The sequence below is a fragment of the Haliotis rufescens genome, unplaced genomic scaffold (assembly GCF_023055435.1).
Source record: "Haliotis rufescens isolate VD_foot unplaced genomic scaffold, xgHalRufe1.0.p SCAF_19, whole genome shotgun sequence".
In the NCBI taxonomy this organism is placed as follows: Eukaryota; Metazoa; Mollusca; class Gastropoda; order Lepetellida; family Haliotidae; genus Haliotis; species Haliotis rufescens.
This window is the reverse complement of record NW_025963879.1, coordinates 23,883,039-23,900,443: the sequence shown is the minus strand read 5'-3', so window position 1 is coordinate 23,900,443 and position 17,405 is coordinate 23,883,039. Positions and strand designations below refer to the sequence as shown.

The following is a 17,405-nucleotide window of genomic DNA, read 5'->3' as shown; positions in this document are numbered from 1 at the left end:
ATTCTGTCGCCTGATTTCTGTACGTCATAGAAGGTGACTAAATTGGTGATCAGATGGTCCCAACGGCTGCTAAGCATTAGTTACAGTAATTCTTTTGCTAAATTTACTAAACTGTGACGTGTTGTGAATCACAGAACCAATAGCTCTCTCGTTGATGGGAGGAATTGCCAAATTCACTCTGGAACTGAGTGGTCTAAGGGTAATATATCGTGATGCGATGTTTTGTGAAGCCAGTTTAATTAAAAACTTAGACATTTTTAAAAGTAATCCCATATATAATATACAACGGACAAATGTATCAGAGAAGGTAATTGTTTATCATTAATGTCAAAAGAAGGATTTTAATTAACGAAGGTAACCATAATTTGTTCCAAGCACCTACGGTATTTGGTAATAACATCAACAGTTTAAATCAAGTCCCAAGCACGAGAATCTGTTGGCACACAAGTTCAGTAGCGTGTATGGCCACCATGTGCGTTGACAACTGCCACACAATGCCTCCGCATGGACCTTGTGATGCTTGTGAACACATGATTGGGAAGACGACGCCATTGTTGCTGCAAAATGGTGCCAAGATGTCGCAAATTCTGTGGTTGGTTCTAGAGAGTGCGCAGACTTCTGCCAAGAGCATCCCAGACGTGTTCGATGTGATTGAGGTCGGGAGACCTTGACGGCCAGTCCATGACGTTGACTCCCGCATTCTGAAGGAAATTCCTTGTCAAGAGTGCTGTGTGGGGTCTGGCATTGTCGTGTTGGAAGATCAAACCGGGTCCATGTGCTGCCATTAAAGGCAGAAGTTCTGGTGCTAGTACCCGGTCGCGGCAAGCAGCAGCGATGAGGTTGCCACGGATGTCAAGAAACCTGGAACGTGCATTGCCACAGAAAGCACCCCACACCATGACACTTCCGCCTCGAAATCTGTCAACTTCCTGTACACAACACTGGGCGTAACGTTCATGACGGCGCCTCCACATCCTCGCCCTACCATCAGCAAATCGAAGATTAAATCGGGATTCATTACTGAAGACGACTTGATTCCTGATTCCTCAGAGTCCATCGTAAGTGTCACTGTGCCAACAATTGACGTTGACGTCTGTGTAATTGAGTCAGAATCGGCCCACAGTATGGCCGTCGTGCTTGAAGATGAGCAGTTCTCAGACGGTTTCGAACAGTTTCGGTTTGCGCACTCAGTCTACCCCTAAACAGTTCGTTTCTTGTTGATGTAGCCGTCAAAAATCGGTTACAGAGGTGACGTAAGACAATCTGACGATCCTCTGCATGTGACGTTACACGTGGTAGACCTGGCCGAGGGCGATCAGCGGTGGTACCCGTTTGCTGTAGACGCGTCTGTAAATCATAAACAGGACTACAACCCATCGTCCTTGCGACTTCAGCTACGGACGTTCCCGTCTGCAACATGCCGTTGGCACGTTCACGTTGCACATTTGAAAGGCGTGGCATGACAAATGGCCGTAAAGACTTTTGTTTTCTTGTGTTTTTCTTTTTTTTTAATGACCGCTAACACGTAATCTAATAATCGAATCTAGACCCAGTGTATTTAGAACAAATACAAAACGCCCATTCGCCTCCACTCGCCCCTATTTCTGTGACCTGCAAGCAGCTTGTCCTACTTTGACACGAGTTGGTAACGAAACTGACGGTAGCTCAATTTCCCTCCACAGCGGTTATCTGCTTGTCTCAGGTAAGTGTGTTGTCACAAGGCTTGCGTCTACTTCAATTATAACGCTACACACCTGTCCTACTGTTTACTGGTAACACCATTATGTGAACTGTAATAATGTCTCCTACTTTCGATATGGTAATGAGTTGGTGTCACCCCATAACTATGTCACGTGATCGATACACTGCACACGGTTCACAAGTGCACGCACTTCATGTTGTAAATGCACCTGCACAATGAGAGGAGAGAGAGAGAGAGAGAGAGAGAGAGAGAGAGAGAGAGAGAGAGAGAGAGAGAGAGAGAGAGAACACGCACACACCACACAGACAGACACACATATATACACACTATTAGAGCTGGATGTTAGGTTGTTCATAAGAAATGCATACATCTGAGATAACTTTTCTTTTGTTTGTTTGTTGTTTAAGGCCGCACTCAGCAATATTCCAGCTGTATGACGGCGGTCTGTAAATAATCGAGTCTGGACCAGACAATCCAGTGATTGACATAATGAGCGTTGATCCACACAATTGGGATATGATGACATGCATAAACCACCCGATGCCGTTAGTCGCCTCTTACGACAAGCACAGTTGCCTTTGACTGCAAGCACAGGTTGCTGAAGATCTATTCTACCCCAAATCTTCATGGGTCTTATGAAACGGGATATTTGTTAATTGTTTCAAGATCTGGACGATCCAGTCGGTGAATGGGTGGATACAATATACCCTTTCTTAGTTTTGAACGGGACAGTAAATAAGTCCCCCTACTACAGTCGGTCTTAGTGTCAGTGTTCAAGAACTGCACGCTCGGATTGTGAGGTGAGGTAAAATGGGGTTTAACGTCACGTTCAAGATTATTGCACTGATATAGCGACATGCATGTGCGTACGTGTGTGTTTGTGTGACTGATGCCGATTTATAGTGCTAGCTCACTGAGATACCATGCCGCAGTTTAACATGAATACCCCACTCAGACACAGTATACTGACTCCGAGTCGACCAGTCCTTGTTTTACACCCTTAATGCCGGGCGCCAGACAGGGTAACAACAAGTACCATCTTTTAACGTCTTTCTGTGTGACGCGGGCGGGGATCGAACCCCGGACCTTCGGCTCTCCGGGTGGACGCTCTACCAGTCAGATTGTGGCTAAAATTTGTCTTTTGTGTACACCGGAAATACAACGGCTGGTTGATCTTTGTGTAGGTGAGATGGCGACCTCCCACAAGTTAACAGAACACTTCCTGACATGCACCATATGTACAGAGGTGTTTGACAAGCCCTGTACACTTGTATGTAATCACACCTTCTGTCGGAAATGTGTCATCACCTACACCAAAACCAGACCAGAAGCCACCAGTGCCAAGTCTCTCCTGTGTCCATTCTGCAGCAAGATGACGAAAGTGTCTGCCCCTGAGAGACCAGTGGAGGAGTGGGCGGATGACGTCAAGCCTAGCTTTGTCATCCAGGGACTCTTGGACTCGTTTGGCCCCGGATCTAAAGGTGAGAGTTTGTGGTTTGTATGAATATAAATGTTACTTCTAAGCAGGCAACTCCACACCTGACTGGATTATAGGAATGTGTGTTGAGTGAGAAGATATTTTGTATGATTATCCAGACATGATTCGAAAGGGAGATGGTCTAAGGTCTATCTCAGAAACAATCGCTGTTTTTTCTGAGATCTATATCTATATGGCGATTTCTATCAGTGAGACAAATCCAACATTATTTACATAATATTTCACTTTCCTACGTATTGGAATGTTACTGATGCATGTTGTCTTACCCGTGTGAGTGGTATGTCACATCAAGTTCTGTAATAGATAGTGATATAGAACTGTTAATCTCTCTACATGAATCGATTCCTATTTCAGATACGACTCACTGTAGTTATTGCAAGGAGGAAGGGGAGACAACTCCAGCTACAACTTGGTGCTCTGTTTGTGACGACGCACTCTGTGAACGATGTATTCGAGTACACAAACGAATTCCATCTTCCCGACACCATGACGTAGTTGACCTGTCTGGTGAGACAAAGGTTAGGGTCAATAGAAAGGTCATGTATAAAATTCACAAAGATGAGAATATCAAATATATTTGTAAAGATTGTCAAACAGCTGTTTCTCAAACATGCTGCATTATTCATCACAGGAAATGTGACTTGGTTGTTGAAATTGAGTCTGAGATTCCTGCAATGAAAACCGAGCTGAGAAAGAATAAAGAGGATTTGTTGAAGAAACACAACGAGATGAAAACACATGTAAGAACACAAACCTCCAAAGTCGATGACGCATTAACGCTTTACTTACAAATAGAATCGAATATCAAGTCTGCAGGTCTCAAAGCAATAGAGGCGATCAAAGTCAAGGAACGGAAACTTTTGGCTGAACTGAAAGAAATGTCTGGCAGACACATTGGAGAACTGAAAGCAGACATAAAGTCAGGTGAGATGTCAGTACAGATGTACAAACAACAGGCTGAGCTGATAGACCAAACTCTACAATCTGAGTGTGACATGGGTGTGTATGAGATGTACCAGGGATGTGAGGCCGGTGATGTGGAGGCTGTCGGAGTCGCAGAGCTAAAAGAGAAGGGGGGAATAGCCAGGATCATGTTCAGACAGGACACGGACAAGCTGAGTAGAGCACTGGACGATCTACAGCTGGGTGAGATAGACGTCTCACACAGCTGGGTGTGCTGGACCTGAAGGCTACTCCTGTGTTACAGGACACCATTAACGTGCTGGACCTGAAGGCTACTCCTGTGTTACAGGACACCATTAACGTCAGAGTAGCAGGAGATACACATGGAGCATGCCCCAATGACGTGAAGGTGTTTGTGGTGAATGGTACAGACACAGTGGTAGTCACAGACAACAACAACAACAGTGTGAAGTCCTTCTACACCAGGAACAAGAAGCCATGTCACAGCAGGCTCAGTCTGGGTGGTGCTCCGTGGGGTATAACAATGTTGAAGGACAACCAGGTGGCTGTCACTGTGCCGGGTTCCAGTCAGATTGTAACAGTACAAGTCAACCCTGACCTAGTGCTGCTGTCAACCATCACAACCAGCAAACGGTACTTGGGTATAACGTCTCTGACACCATCAACACTAGCAGCAAGTTCCATCTCCCCTCCTTGTGTTGATATCCTGGGTATGACGGGACACGTGCTGAGGTCAATTTGTCCAGGACAACCTAGTAGATACATCTTGAAGAATCCCCGCTACCTCTGTACCACGAGGACAGGAAACATCCTGGTGTGTGACAGTGGATCCAAGTGTGTCGTGTGTCTGACTCCCGAGGGAGATGAGGTCTTCACCTACAGCCCTACAGGAGACACATCAATGAAGTATCCACTTGGTATCACAAGCACCAGCACAGGTGACATCCTGGTGACAGACTACTCTCTACACAGAGTCCTCCATCTGACTGAGTCAGGACAGTTTGTTAGAAACATGCTGACATCACAGGATGGTGTCCAGAGTCCACGTGGAGTGTGTGTTGGTGGGCGTGGCCGCATGTACCTGTGTAGACCAGATTCGGTGAAGGTATTTACATGTAAGTGAGTGAACATGTGACAAGTCTCCTGTCAATAAACTATAGTCGTCTTTGTTGGGGGATTTATGTGCAGTGATATGTGTCATTGTGTATTTAACTGTAAGCACATTTCACTGTATTTGGTAAAATCACATTCTACATTTGCGTTGAATGAATTGTGAATGAAGATTTAACTTGTGTAAACATTTTATGTGTTATCTGAGTAGCAAGACATGGCTCTTTGTGTACTGCTCGTATCACTAAAATCTATTCTGAGCATTGTCTAATTTAATATATTATGAACTTCGAATAAAAGTGGTTTCATTATTTCCGAATACCAGATCGTCGGTATGATGTGTTTTTCATGTTTGTAATCATAACGCGAGTGTAACCCGGAGCTAATTTCTACTGTGTTATAACTAGAGGTGGTGTGAGCTATGGCGGTGTAGGATGGATATTTACATGACAGTAATCCTTGCTTGCTATGCTGAGGACAATAAGCAGAAGATGGGACGGATATACGTGAAATATGAGTATCAGTGTTCAACAAAATCACATGATATAGATGTATATAGATATATACATTAAATGTACTAATTGTTTTGGTAGCTTTACTGAACTGTTTCGCGTTATGAAACACAGAACCGATTGCTCTCCCGTTCCTGCAGTGAGGACGTGTTATATTCACTTGGCCGTTGATCGGTCTAAGGGAGATAAATCGTGATGCAATGTTTTTTGAAGCGCCATAAAATGCAGTGAACGAATGCACTTGAAGCTATGAACATTCTACCACAGAGTGTGCCGTTTATGTGTGTTACAAATAAATGAATCCACTGTATTTCTACGTTGGTCAATATTCAAGCTACATGTATATGACGGTAAATAATCGAGTATGGACGCAAGAAACCAGTGATTGACATCACAAGCAACATTCAAGTCGTTGGGTCACGATGACACTGAATCAACCAAGTGGTGGAGCCTGAACATCGCATCCATTTGGTCGCCTCGACTATACTAATACCTATACCAACCCGGAATCACCACGGTGAGACCTTCAATAGGCTGCTTGTTGTTTTCCGCCGCACTCCGCAACATTCCAGCTATGACCAGACAAACCTATGATTGATAGTAAGAACAGCGTCCCACGTTTATTAAGGATGTTTTTAGAAACTAGTTTGAAGTATTTTGGGTATTGAAACAAGAACATGGACATTTGCCTCTTTGTTCAACGCCTAATGCAGCTCTGCCAAGAATGGGTTTACATAAACACCCTAGAAGTATATCAACACATTCCGTGGGGATTCCAGGTCACTCCGGGCCAGACACGGTTATGTGGATGAACCTTTCTACATTTTTAGGGTGCCAACCCCATTCTCTTCTGAGTCCTGAATACCGTTTTCAGTCTCATTTTCCTATTACTGAAACTCATCACAAATCTCAAAAGCATTGAGAAAAGGGTGCGATTTCAAGTAAAATTACTGAAAAATAGAAACAAATATAAAATATATGAAGAAAACATTTGCGTACACCAATTTTTTGGAATTAATGTTGAACCTGCATACCAAATACGATCTTCTTCTTCTCTTCCACATCGCTGAGTACCGAATACACTCTAAATAGACCCCTAAATCCCACTTACCAAAATGGGGGTTGGCAGCCTCGTTTTTGGGACGTCCTTAATAAACCGGACTTTAAGTTGAGAATCTTCTGTATGCACAGTATCTGTAAGCCCTGAAATTAATTAAGTCCTCATTTTAAGAAAAGAATATACATTTTTTGCTAGTGTTTATAAAACGTTTGTCGTTTGATATTGTAGACTGATGGTTCAACGCACATAAAGTTTTAAAAACGAGAGTCCTACAGATACGCATTTGTTACGAGAGGTTAGAACTGAGATATGTTTAGATACTTTGAATTCGGTCCTTAAGTACATCCAACGTTCTGCTAGATTTGCACTGATGTAATAATTTAAGACTGAATTCATACTTTAAGATAAGTACTAAGTATTAAATAGTTAATGACTTGCTTTTCTAAAGAACTGAATACCTTTCCATCAACTGCACCAAACTTTTGACCACTTGTTTTGGCCTCATGGTTTATTCTCCCTGCAGTGTTTTATTGTACGATAAACAACTCCCACTTTTTTCTTAAGTATTTAATCTCTCATCCAAGCCTTACTATTTGAATGATATGAACAGATATCCAGTTGGACAAGGTGTGTAATTGTTTGCACAATCTATATGTAATCTAAATAGCCAGATACAGCTGTTCACATACTGCTTTTATGAATCTAACATGAACATATCGCACAGTAGAACACATCTGAATTTTATATGGAATTGTGATGGAATTTTAAATATTGACCGTACTTATTTTGAACGTATGTGGATTCTATAAATTATATATTTATATGATATGGAATTATATCTGAAAATAAATCCATGTGACATGTTTGTAATCATAATTTCAGTTGTTATGGAGCTATTTCCACCCTGTATCCTGGAGATCTTGTGAGATATGTATGTGTATGATGAATATTTTTACAAGACAGTATTCCTTGCTCGTCATGCTGGAAAACATAAATGAGCAACACTGTTTTGTTACAGTTTTAAAGACGTTATTCCGACGACACTGATGCGGATTGAAGTTCCACTGTTCTGCCACGTGTCCTGCCGGGGATTCAGGTCCAGGAGAGTCAAGTCAGAGTTAGATAGGCGGATCATATGACGTGGAACACGAAAACAGCCAAACGAGTCTAGAATGTTACTTAAATTCCGTCAGCTGATTTCTGTACGTCATAGAAGGTGACTAAATTAGTGATCAGTTGTTCACAACGGCTGCTAAGCATTAGTAATAGTTACAGTAATTCTTTTGCTAAATTTACTAAACTGTGGCGTGTTGTGAAGCACAGAACCAATAGCTCTCTTGTTGTTGGGAGGAATTGCCAAATTCACTCTGGAACTGAGCGGTTCGATGGTAATAAATCGTGATGCGATGTTTTGTGATTTGCGTGTGATAACACGGAAATGTAATCACTGTTGTGCTATCGATGCTTGATGCAAAGTACAGAAACATACAGCATTTACGACTTTGTGCTTATTGTACATTGCACCAACCAAGTGAGCTTGAAAGAATTAGTTTGCGAGCAGCTTACAGAGATATTAGCCACTGTATGTTGGTAAATAATCACGTTAAACCGGTGAAGGAAACCCGCAAGAAGAGAGTATCGTAACATATTCTCGAGTAAATAATTGTAGTTTTCCTGTCATCAATATTACAGCTGTCAGTCTGTAAGTTTGTTTGTTGTTTACGCGGCACTCGGGATTATTCCAGCTCCATGAAAGCGGCCTTTAAATAATCGAATCTTGACCCAGTGTGTTTAGAACAAGTACAAAACGCCCATTCGCCTCCACTCGCCCCTATTTCTGTGACCTGCAAGCAGCTTGTCCCACAATGACTCGATTTGGTAACGAACGAATCACGCCCACACCCCTCTAGGATAGATCTCATCGGCTGCTCAATTTCCCTGGACACCGGTAACCTGCTTGTCTCGGGTAAGTGTGTTGTCACAAGGCTTGTGTCTGCTTCACTTATTACGCTACAAACCTGTCCTGCTTTGTACTGGTAACACCACAAGGGTTCATCTAACTATACAGTCATCTCCTGCCAGATTCTCATGACCGGGTATCTAATTAAATATAACATTTAGGCTAACCGGGATAATTTAAAGATCCACAGTCATTAAATACTCTGATCGGCCACTTGTCTTCAATACTGAGACCGATCCCGAAGTATATGAATGTATAAATCACGTGTGTCTGTTACAGTTATTGTTACTGACATAATCTCTGACAAATGCTTCAGTAAACCATACGGGAAAATACCTCCACATAACTGTATTATTTCACATCTGAAATGGTTCTATAGTATGTGAACTGTAATAATGTCTCCTACTTTCGATATGGTAATGAGTTGGTGTCACCCCATAACTATGTCACGTGATCGATACACTGCACACGGTTCACAAGTGCACACACCTCATGTTGTAAAGCCAGCCTGTGATAATGATTTGACAAGCACCACACACGAGCTGCCATTGTGAGGCCACTGTTTCTGAGTTCTCGGTGTCACCATGACATGCATTGCATAACAAACGCGTACTGTCAGGCCATCAATATTTTACTTATTTTCCAACTTCAGCAAGCGGACTAAAACCAACCAAACAACCAAACAAAACTACTTAGGTACCACCTCATGTGTTCAAAACTGGTTATGAATCTCGAGAAGTACATGTCTTGATGAACTGACGACATTGTTAATGTGTTATATGGGTAGTTCAATGGTTCCTGTATCCATGCTTAAGTCGGGAAAGGCGGGGGGCTTACAAGATGTGTAGAATCGAAACTACAGTCATATATTTTCTTCGAATATCTTGCAGATAAAATATCGGGAAGATTGGTTTTAACGAAACGGAAAATATTTAATTTATTTCCATAGTGAGATGATATATATATATACAGACTGGTGAACGGGTGGCTATAAAGATGAGAAACACACACGCGCACGCGCACACGCGCACACGCACACATACACACACACACACACATACACACATAACAAAAACAAACCACACACGCAGGTACAGTAAGCAAAAGTTGGACTCATCTATAAATGTGTGCGATGACGTTTTTATTAAACGGGATATTGGTTTATGTTTTCAAGATCTGGAAGATTCCAGTTTGGGGAATAGGTTAATACACAATCGTTTTTTTACATTTTTGATCGGGAGAGTAAATTATCACAACCGAAGTCGGCCTTAGTGTTTAAGAGTGTTAAGCTCGGGCTGTGGATTAGACGTGCATGTTTTATACAGCCAATACACGACTGGTTTGTCTTTTTCTAGGTAAGATGGCGACCTCACAGAAGTTAACAGAACACTTTCTGACATGCACGATATGTACAGAGGTGTTTGACAAGCCCTGTACACTTGTATGTAATCACGCCTTCTGTCGGAAATGTGTCGTCAACTACACCAAAACCAGATCAGAAGCCATCAGTGCCAAGTCTCTCCTGTGTCCATTCTGCAGCAAGATGACGAAAGTGTCTGCCCCTGAGAGACCAGTGGAGGAGTGGGCAGATGACGTCAAGCCTAGCTTTGTCATCCAGGGACTCTTGGACTCGTTTGGCCCCGGATATAAAGGTGAGCGTTTGTGGTTTGTATGAATATAAATGTTATTTCTAAACAGGTAACTCCACACCTGACTGGATTATAGGAATGTGTGTTGAGCGAGGAAAATATTTTGTATGGTTTCAAAATATATCGAAAGTCATTTATTAAGTTCTTTGTAGGCTGTATGTAGACTATGAATTCGTATCATGTACACTGTTTTAACAAGTAACAACGATTATTCTGACGTGATTTGAAAGGGAGATGGTCTTAGGTCTATCTCAGACACAATCGCTGTTTTCTTCTGAAATCTATATCTATATGGCGATTTCTATCAGTGAGACAAATCCAATGTTATTTACATACATTTTTACATTACGTCGTATTGGGATGTTATTGATGCATGTTGTCTCACCCACGTGAGTGATGTACATGATATGCCACATAAGTTCTGTAATAGATTGTGATATAGAACTGTTACTATTTCTACATGATTACATTCATATTTCAGATACGACTCACTGCAGTTATTGCAAGGAGGAAGGGGAGACAACTCCAGCTACATCTTGGTGCTCTGTTTGTGACGATGCACTCTGTGAACTATGTATTCGAGTACACAGACGAATTCCATCTTCCCGACACCATGACGTAGTTGATATGTCTAGAGAGACAAAGGTTAGGGTCAAGAGAAAGGTCATGTGTAAAGTTCACAAAGATGAAAATATCAAATATATTTGTAAAGATTGTAAAACAGCAGTTTGTCAGACATGCTGCACAATCCATCACAAGAAATGTGACCTGGTTGTTGAAATTGAGTCAGAGATTCCTGCAATGAAAACCGAGTTAAGAAGGAATAAAGAGGATTTGTTGAAGAAACAAGACGAGATGAAAACACATATTGGTAAACAAAACTCCAAAGTCTATGAAGCATTAACACTTTACTTACAAATAGAATCGAATATCAAGTCTGCAAGTCTCGAAGCAATAGAGATGATCAAAGTCAAGGAACGGAAACTTTTGGCTGAACTGAAAGAAATGTCTGACAAACACATTGGAGAACTGAAGGCAGACATAAAGTCAGGTGAGATGTCAGTACAGGTGTACCAACAACAGGCAGAGCTGATAGACCAGACTCTACAATCTGAGTGTGACATGGGTGTGTATGAGATGTACCAGGGATGTGAGGCCGGTGATGTGGAGGCTGTCGGAGTCGCAGACGTGAAGGAGAAGGGAAGAATAGCCAGGATCATGTTCAGACAGGACACGGACAAGCTGAGTAGAGCACTGGACGATCTACAGCTGGGTGAGATAGACGTCCTGTATGGGTGTGTGCTGGACCTGAAGGCTACTCCTGTGTTACAGGACACCATTAACATCAGAGTAGCAGGAGATACATCTGGGGCATACTCCAATGACGTGACGGTGTTAGCGGTGACTGGTACAGACACAGTGGTAGTCACAGACTACTTGAACAACAGTGTGAAGTCCTTCTACAACAGGAACAAGCAGCCATGTCACAGCAGGCTCAGTGTGGGTTGTCGTCCGTGGGCTATAACAAAGTTAAAGGACAACCAGGTGGTTGTCACTCTGCCAGATAACAGACGGATTGTAACAGTACAAGTCAATCCTGACCTGGTGCTGCTGTCAACCATCACAACCAGCAAAGAGTACTGGGGTATAACGTCTCTGACACCATCAACACTAGCAGCAGGTTCCAACTCCCCTCCCTGTGTTGATATCCTGGATATGGCGGGACACGTGCTGAGGTCAATTTGTCCAGGCAAACCTAGTAGATACATCTTGAAGTATCCCTACTTCCTCTGTACCACGAGGACAGGAAACATCCTGGTGTGTGACAGTGGATCCAAGTATGTCGTGTGTCTGACTCCCGAGGGAGATGAGGTGTTCACCTACCGCCCTACAGGAGACGCATACCCGTATCCACATGGTATCACAAGTACCAGCACAGGCGACATCCTGGTGACAGACTACCATCTGCACAGAGTCCTCCATCTGACTGAGTCAGGACAGTTTGTTAGAAACATACTGACAATGCTGGATGGTGTCCAGAATCCACATGGAGTGTGTGTTTGTGGGCGTGGTCGTGTGTACGCGTGTACACTAGATTCGGTGAAGGTATTTACATGTGAGTGAACATGTCACAATTCTCCTTTCAATAAACTATAGTCACGTTTTTGTTGGGTGATTTAAGTGTAGTGATATGTGTCATTGTGTATTTACCTGTAAGCACATTTCACCGTATTTGGTAAAATCACATTCTACGTTTGTGTTGAAGCTCTCATCTTAGCCTTACTATTTGAATGTGATGAATGAAGATTTAACTTGTGTACACATTCTCCGTGTACTGCTCCTACTGAGATCTATTCTGAGCATTGTCTAACATAATATATTATGAACTTCGAATTAAAGTGGATCAATTATTTCCGAATACTAGATCATCCGTATGATGTGTTTTTTCTGTTTGTAATCATAACGCGAGTGCAACATCGAGTTAATCCCTCGGTGTTATAACTAGAGGTGGTGTGAGCTATGGTGGTGTAGGATTGATATTTACATGACACTTATCCTTGCTTGCTATGCTGAGAACAATAAGCAGAAGATGGGACGAATGTAAGTAAAATATGAGCCTCAGTGTTCAACACAATCACCTGAAACTACTATTGTACATACATACATTAAATGTACTAATTGTTTTGGTAGCTTTACTGAACTGTTTCGCGTTATGAAACAGAACCGATTGCTCTCTCGTTCTTGCAGTGAGGACGTGTTACAGGTTAGAACTGAGATCTGTTTAGATATTTTGAATTCGGTCCATAAGTACATCCTACGTTCTGCAGCATTACACTGATGTAATAATTTAAGACTTAATTCTTACTTTAAGATAAGTACTAAGTATTAAATAGTTAATGGCTTGCTTTTCTTAAGAACTGAACACCTTTCCATCAACTGCACCAAACTGTTGACCACTCGTTATCCCAACCCTGTCCTGTTATAAATAAAAAATATATATAATTACATATTAAAAGATTTAAAATGACAACACTAACATTCTTGTACACCAAATTGTTTCATTTGAAAACATGAATCTATTATGTATCTTACATATATGAGCTTGAGAAATTTGATTTATCCAATATGGCGGACAAAATGGCCTCCCAATATGGCCGCCAATACAGGAAAATGATAATATTTCGTCTTCACGTCAATATGTGTGAAAACTTTAAATGTCAAAATTTAGGTTTCGACCAGGAAATCCATCTATCGTGTTATTGCCATATATAAGATAACTGTCGCCGATGTTATATACTATAATTGCTGATGATATTCACTTACTTTGAAGTGTCCATGTCGAGCACTTATTTGCAATTGCTTCAATCTTGTCCGTAACTCATTACATCAACAAATATTTTCCAATACAATAATCTAGTCACTGCCACTGCCACTGCCACTTATGCCTTCAGATTCATCATCATGTGTTCATTCTTGCAACCAGAGCAGGTGCAGTGTTCAGTACGTGGCAGTCCAGGCATGATGCAAGGACACTTTCTGGAGACGACGTATGATCTGTCACTGGTATACTATGAGTGATGTATCTGCAGCCAAATTGTCGTCTGAAACATGGCTCTCAACATGTGTTGCTAGAAAGCATATTCCGTAGGTGGGAACATTGTAGCTGCCAGTGTTGGAACCCTGGACATAGACTAGGTCATCAAGGGTGTTCAAAAGTAAATGTATAGAAGGAGGACGAATGCTCTACCAGAATTTAGAGACACTTCTAGGAGGTTCAATCCAAACTGACAATTTCTGCAAGATTTCAACATGTGTCAACTGTTGAGAAAGCTGTCTTCTTTGAAATTATAACCAGACATTACCATGAGAATATCACGTTTCACAATGTTCTTCTAGATCACAATTACCAGTATCCAACTGCCTGCCCCGTTTCACTTACAAACAAATAACAGAGAATACCCAGTCTCTATTGGTTCAGCTCAGTACAATTACGCTATTGAAGCTTAAGACCCAAGCAGTATGTCGTTAAGTGATACAAGAATGTGAGGTCACATAATTTTCATAAGATCTTATCATTACCTCAGCTAACATTTAGTCATCTAATATGATCTCTGTCTTCGTATTAGTCGTGGGCTCTCTCCACAAACCCACCCATCCTTCTCGTTAACCCTCTTAACCGTTTAAACAGTTTTCGTACTGGGTGTATCTTGCTCTGCGATGCTTACACTACAACATCAACACCAAGCAAGAGCTTGAACATGTCTGTTCAATTATGTACATTTCTACAAACCTTGCGAGACTCTTGCTTGTTGCTGTATTTATTCAGATAATCAAATATTTAATGTTTAAATGTGTTTCGATTGAACAACACACAACGGTTGACATTTCTCTTCTGACTCTTCTAGATTCTTGATGTAACGAGTGTTACGACAGTAGATATATGTAAACATACCTTGTGTTGACTCGCAAGCGGGATGGGGTAACTAATGAATGACACCAATAACTTTATTCAACACTTTTCGCGAACATGTTATGTTCAAAAGATGTTATTTCGGATTTTGAGCCCCTGACATGTGTTACATGTCATTAACGTGTTGAGGTAAAACACACAAAGACTTGTTCCTTTTAGGGACGTAAATCCAAAGCACGCTTAGAGGTAAGAATGTTTGAAACCTGTTTCATACCACATTTTTACAGTCTATAAATGACACGACCCTTAAAATTCTTATGAAATTCAGTATTGCAGCAGAACAAAATATTATATAAAAAGTTATAAAACGTCAACACCATAGAGAACAACCAGTCTCGATTATCTGCCAATACAGATTCTCCATTGGGCTTAGCAACGAAATAGCGGTGAAAATTATATGAATAGATCACTAAAATCAGAGAAAGAGGTAAGCATGACTGAGCTGGCGTCACCGGATGGATCTAGTTCGGTCGTAGGCATCGATCCATCTCCTCCAGACATGTTCTTTGGGGGAAATTGCAAATGCCATTAACAATGCTGGGATGTGTTCTCCCGTGAGTTGTGATGCCACCCAATACCATTACACCCCCAAGCGTTGCTAAAACGTTAAACGTTCTTCTGGACGCCTGTAGACCTTAGCACGACAATCAAGGCTGCCCCGATAAAACTTGGATCTGTGAACTGCATACTGTCCCAGTCTTGTCTAGGCGTGCCTGACAGTGACGTGGAAACAAAATTGTGCGTAACGCTGGGTTAACTGGTTGCGTACGGTTCTGCAACTAATTGATCCAAGCCGAGAATTGGCCAAGCTGTTAATGTAACTCTTTGGCATCGGTTCCGTAGATGCACCCCTCGTATACAGTTGTCTTGTTGACGTGAGGTAACTGGTGGACCTCTGGCCCGTGGCACGCTATGAGTGTTGCACTGCTGTAGAAAACGTCTCCAGAAACATGATATTGTGTTTCCTGTTATAGCCGTGGCATTCCGAAACCGTTATTTATAGTTAACCAAAAGTGTTTTCTTAGCACATGATAGCTGAACAATCATTTTGTGCTGTTCACATTAAACACCAGATACGGATCAGATAGTGGATCACATCTCAAAATGATGTCATTGTGGTTTGGTTCTATAGGGTATCATGGTATCCAAATGTGACCACCATAGTCCAGGACCGTCGTTTCATCGGTTTCGTCACGCACGACACGGACCCACCACAGCATCCGCCATGCCACGTTTGTGTTGGACTTCAGCCCGACGGTGAACCGCCTACGGGAGGCAGGTCAGACGGCCTGTTCTACGTGTCATCTAACTCAATTGCAGTGTCGCAGGAACAACCAAAGTCGTGTGCTTAATGATGTGTAATTTTTATTATCTCGACACACCTGTTGAAATACAACAACTTGAATGCAATACGGGTATTTCTCCGAACTGGTGTGTGCTAGGTCCCATGCACTACAGTGCGTAAAGAGGACTTGACCTGCCTCTTCAGCAATTGCAGGGATTGCTGTGCCAGCGCCCAGGGTGTTCCACCAGACCACAGGTGAGGTGGATGTGCAAACCAACATAAGATAACCTGCTAGGTAAGTATGGGGAAAGGTTAGTGACATATATCATAATTAATATAAAACAGGTTAGTGACAAATTTAGCTTGCGACCGCAGGTCATTTATGGTTCGCGCCACCGGACAAAAGTACCATGTGAAATTCTGCAGCCAGGCGTCACTCCCACTTTACTGAAGGCCAATGCATCCAGACAGACCGCACACATCAAGACTCACAATGGCACAAGTACAAAACAACAACATTATTGGTCCTGCCCTGTCGAAAGCCTGATTTGAAGGTTATCGAACATTTATAGGATGAGTGGGAAAGGCGGAAGAGACAGCGTTAACGACAACCGCAGACACTGCGACAGCGTTCACTGCCACCACAGCCCGATTGGGCAATCGTTCCCTCTGGTCTCATTCATACCCATGGGCAGACTATGTGTGGCAGTCAGAATCCATAGGTGGGCACCCACCATACTGACTGCAGATGACTTTGACCTTTTACATTCCATGTCTACACCAGCAATAGGGGTCAAATGTGGTAGCGTGTATCATATCTTAATATACAGCTGCTCTCTGATGACCAATTAAATGCACCCTTCAAATATCACAAGAATGCGGGTTTTTTTTAGTTTATATAACGTAAATTGAGTCCTCATTTTTAGAAAAGAATATACACAGCGTTTTGCTAACGTTTATAAAACGTATGTCGTTTGATATTGTAGACTGATGGTTCAACGTGGATACAGTTTTTAAACGATAGTCCTGCAGACTCCGACTACAAAGTAATGCGAAATACAGATAGTGATGTGAGCACATGCATCATACATGTCATAAGGAACGTGGCATTTGATACTAGAGGTTAGAACTGAGATATGTTTATGTGAGTTTATACACTGTTTTACTCAGCGAAATGGTGCCCTGTGTTGAAATGGAACATCGACGTGTACCATACATATGGGTGTCTACTGTG

At 42.0% G+C, this 17,405-nt stretch overlaps 3 protein-coding genes across 3 annotated transcripts; all 3 read left to right on the top strand.

Annotated features, from left to right (window-relative positions):
- Positions 1 to 2,891: 2,891 nt before the first annotated feature.
- On the top strand, positions 2,892 to 4,360 carry LOC125381623 (E3 ubiquitin-protein ligase TRIM56-like; the record flags this gene model as incomplete). The annotated part of the gene is made up of 2 exons (XM_048398714.1): positions 2,892 to 3,183; positions 3,555 to 4,360. Coding segments are annotated over exons 1-2 (1,098 nt in total), but the record flags the coding sequence as incomplete, so codon positions are not given.
- Positions 4,361 to 4,376: 16 nt separating this feature from the next.
- LOC125381622 (tripartite motif-containing protein 2-like) lies at positions 4,377 to 6,600 on the top strand. The gene is made up of 2 exons (XM_048398713.1): positions 4,377 to 5,229; positions 6,577 to 6,600. Exons 1-2 carry the CDS (start codon positions 4,648 to 4,650, stop codon positions 6,598 to 6,600), a joined length of 606 nt encoding a protein of 201 aa, XP_048254670.1. The 5' UTR covers positions 4,377 to 4,647.
- A 2,157-nt stretch (positions 6,601 to 8,757) lies between these two features.
- Positions 8,758 to 12,853, top strand: LOC125381667 (protein wech-like). The gene is made up of 3 exons (XM_048399022.1): positions 8,758 to 8,772; positions 10,122 to 10,418; positions 10,897 to 12,853. The coding sequence occupies exons 2-3, from the start codon at positions 10,127 to 10,129 to the stop codon at positions 12,537 to 12,539; spliced, it is 1,935 nt and encodes a 644-aa protein (XP_048254979.1). The 5' UTR covers positions 8,758 to 8,772; positions 10,122 to 10,126; the 3' UTR covers positions 12,540 to 12,853.
- The last annotated feature ends 4,552 nt before the right edge of the window (positions 12,854 to 17,405 follow it).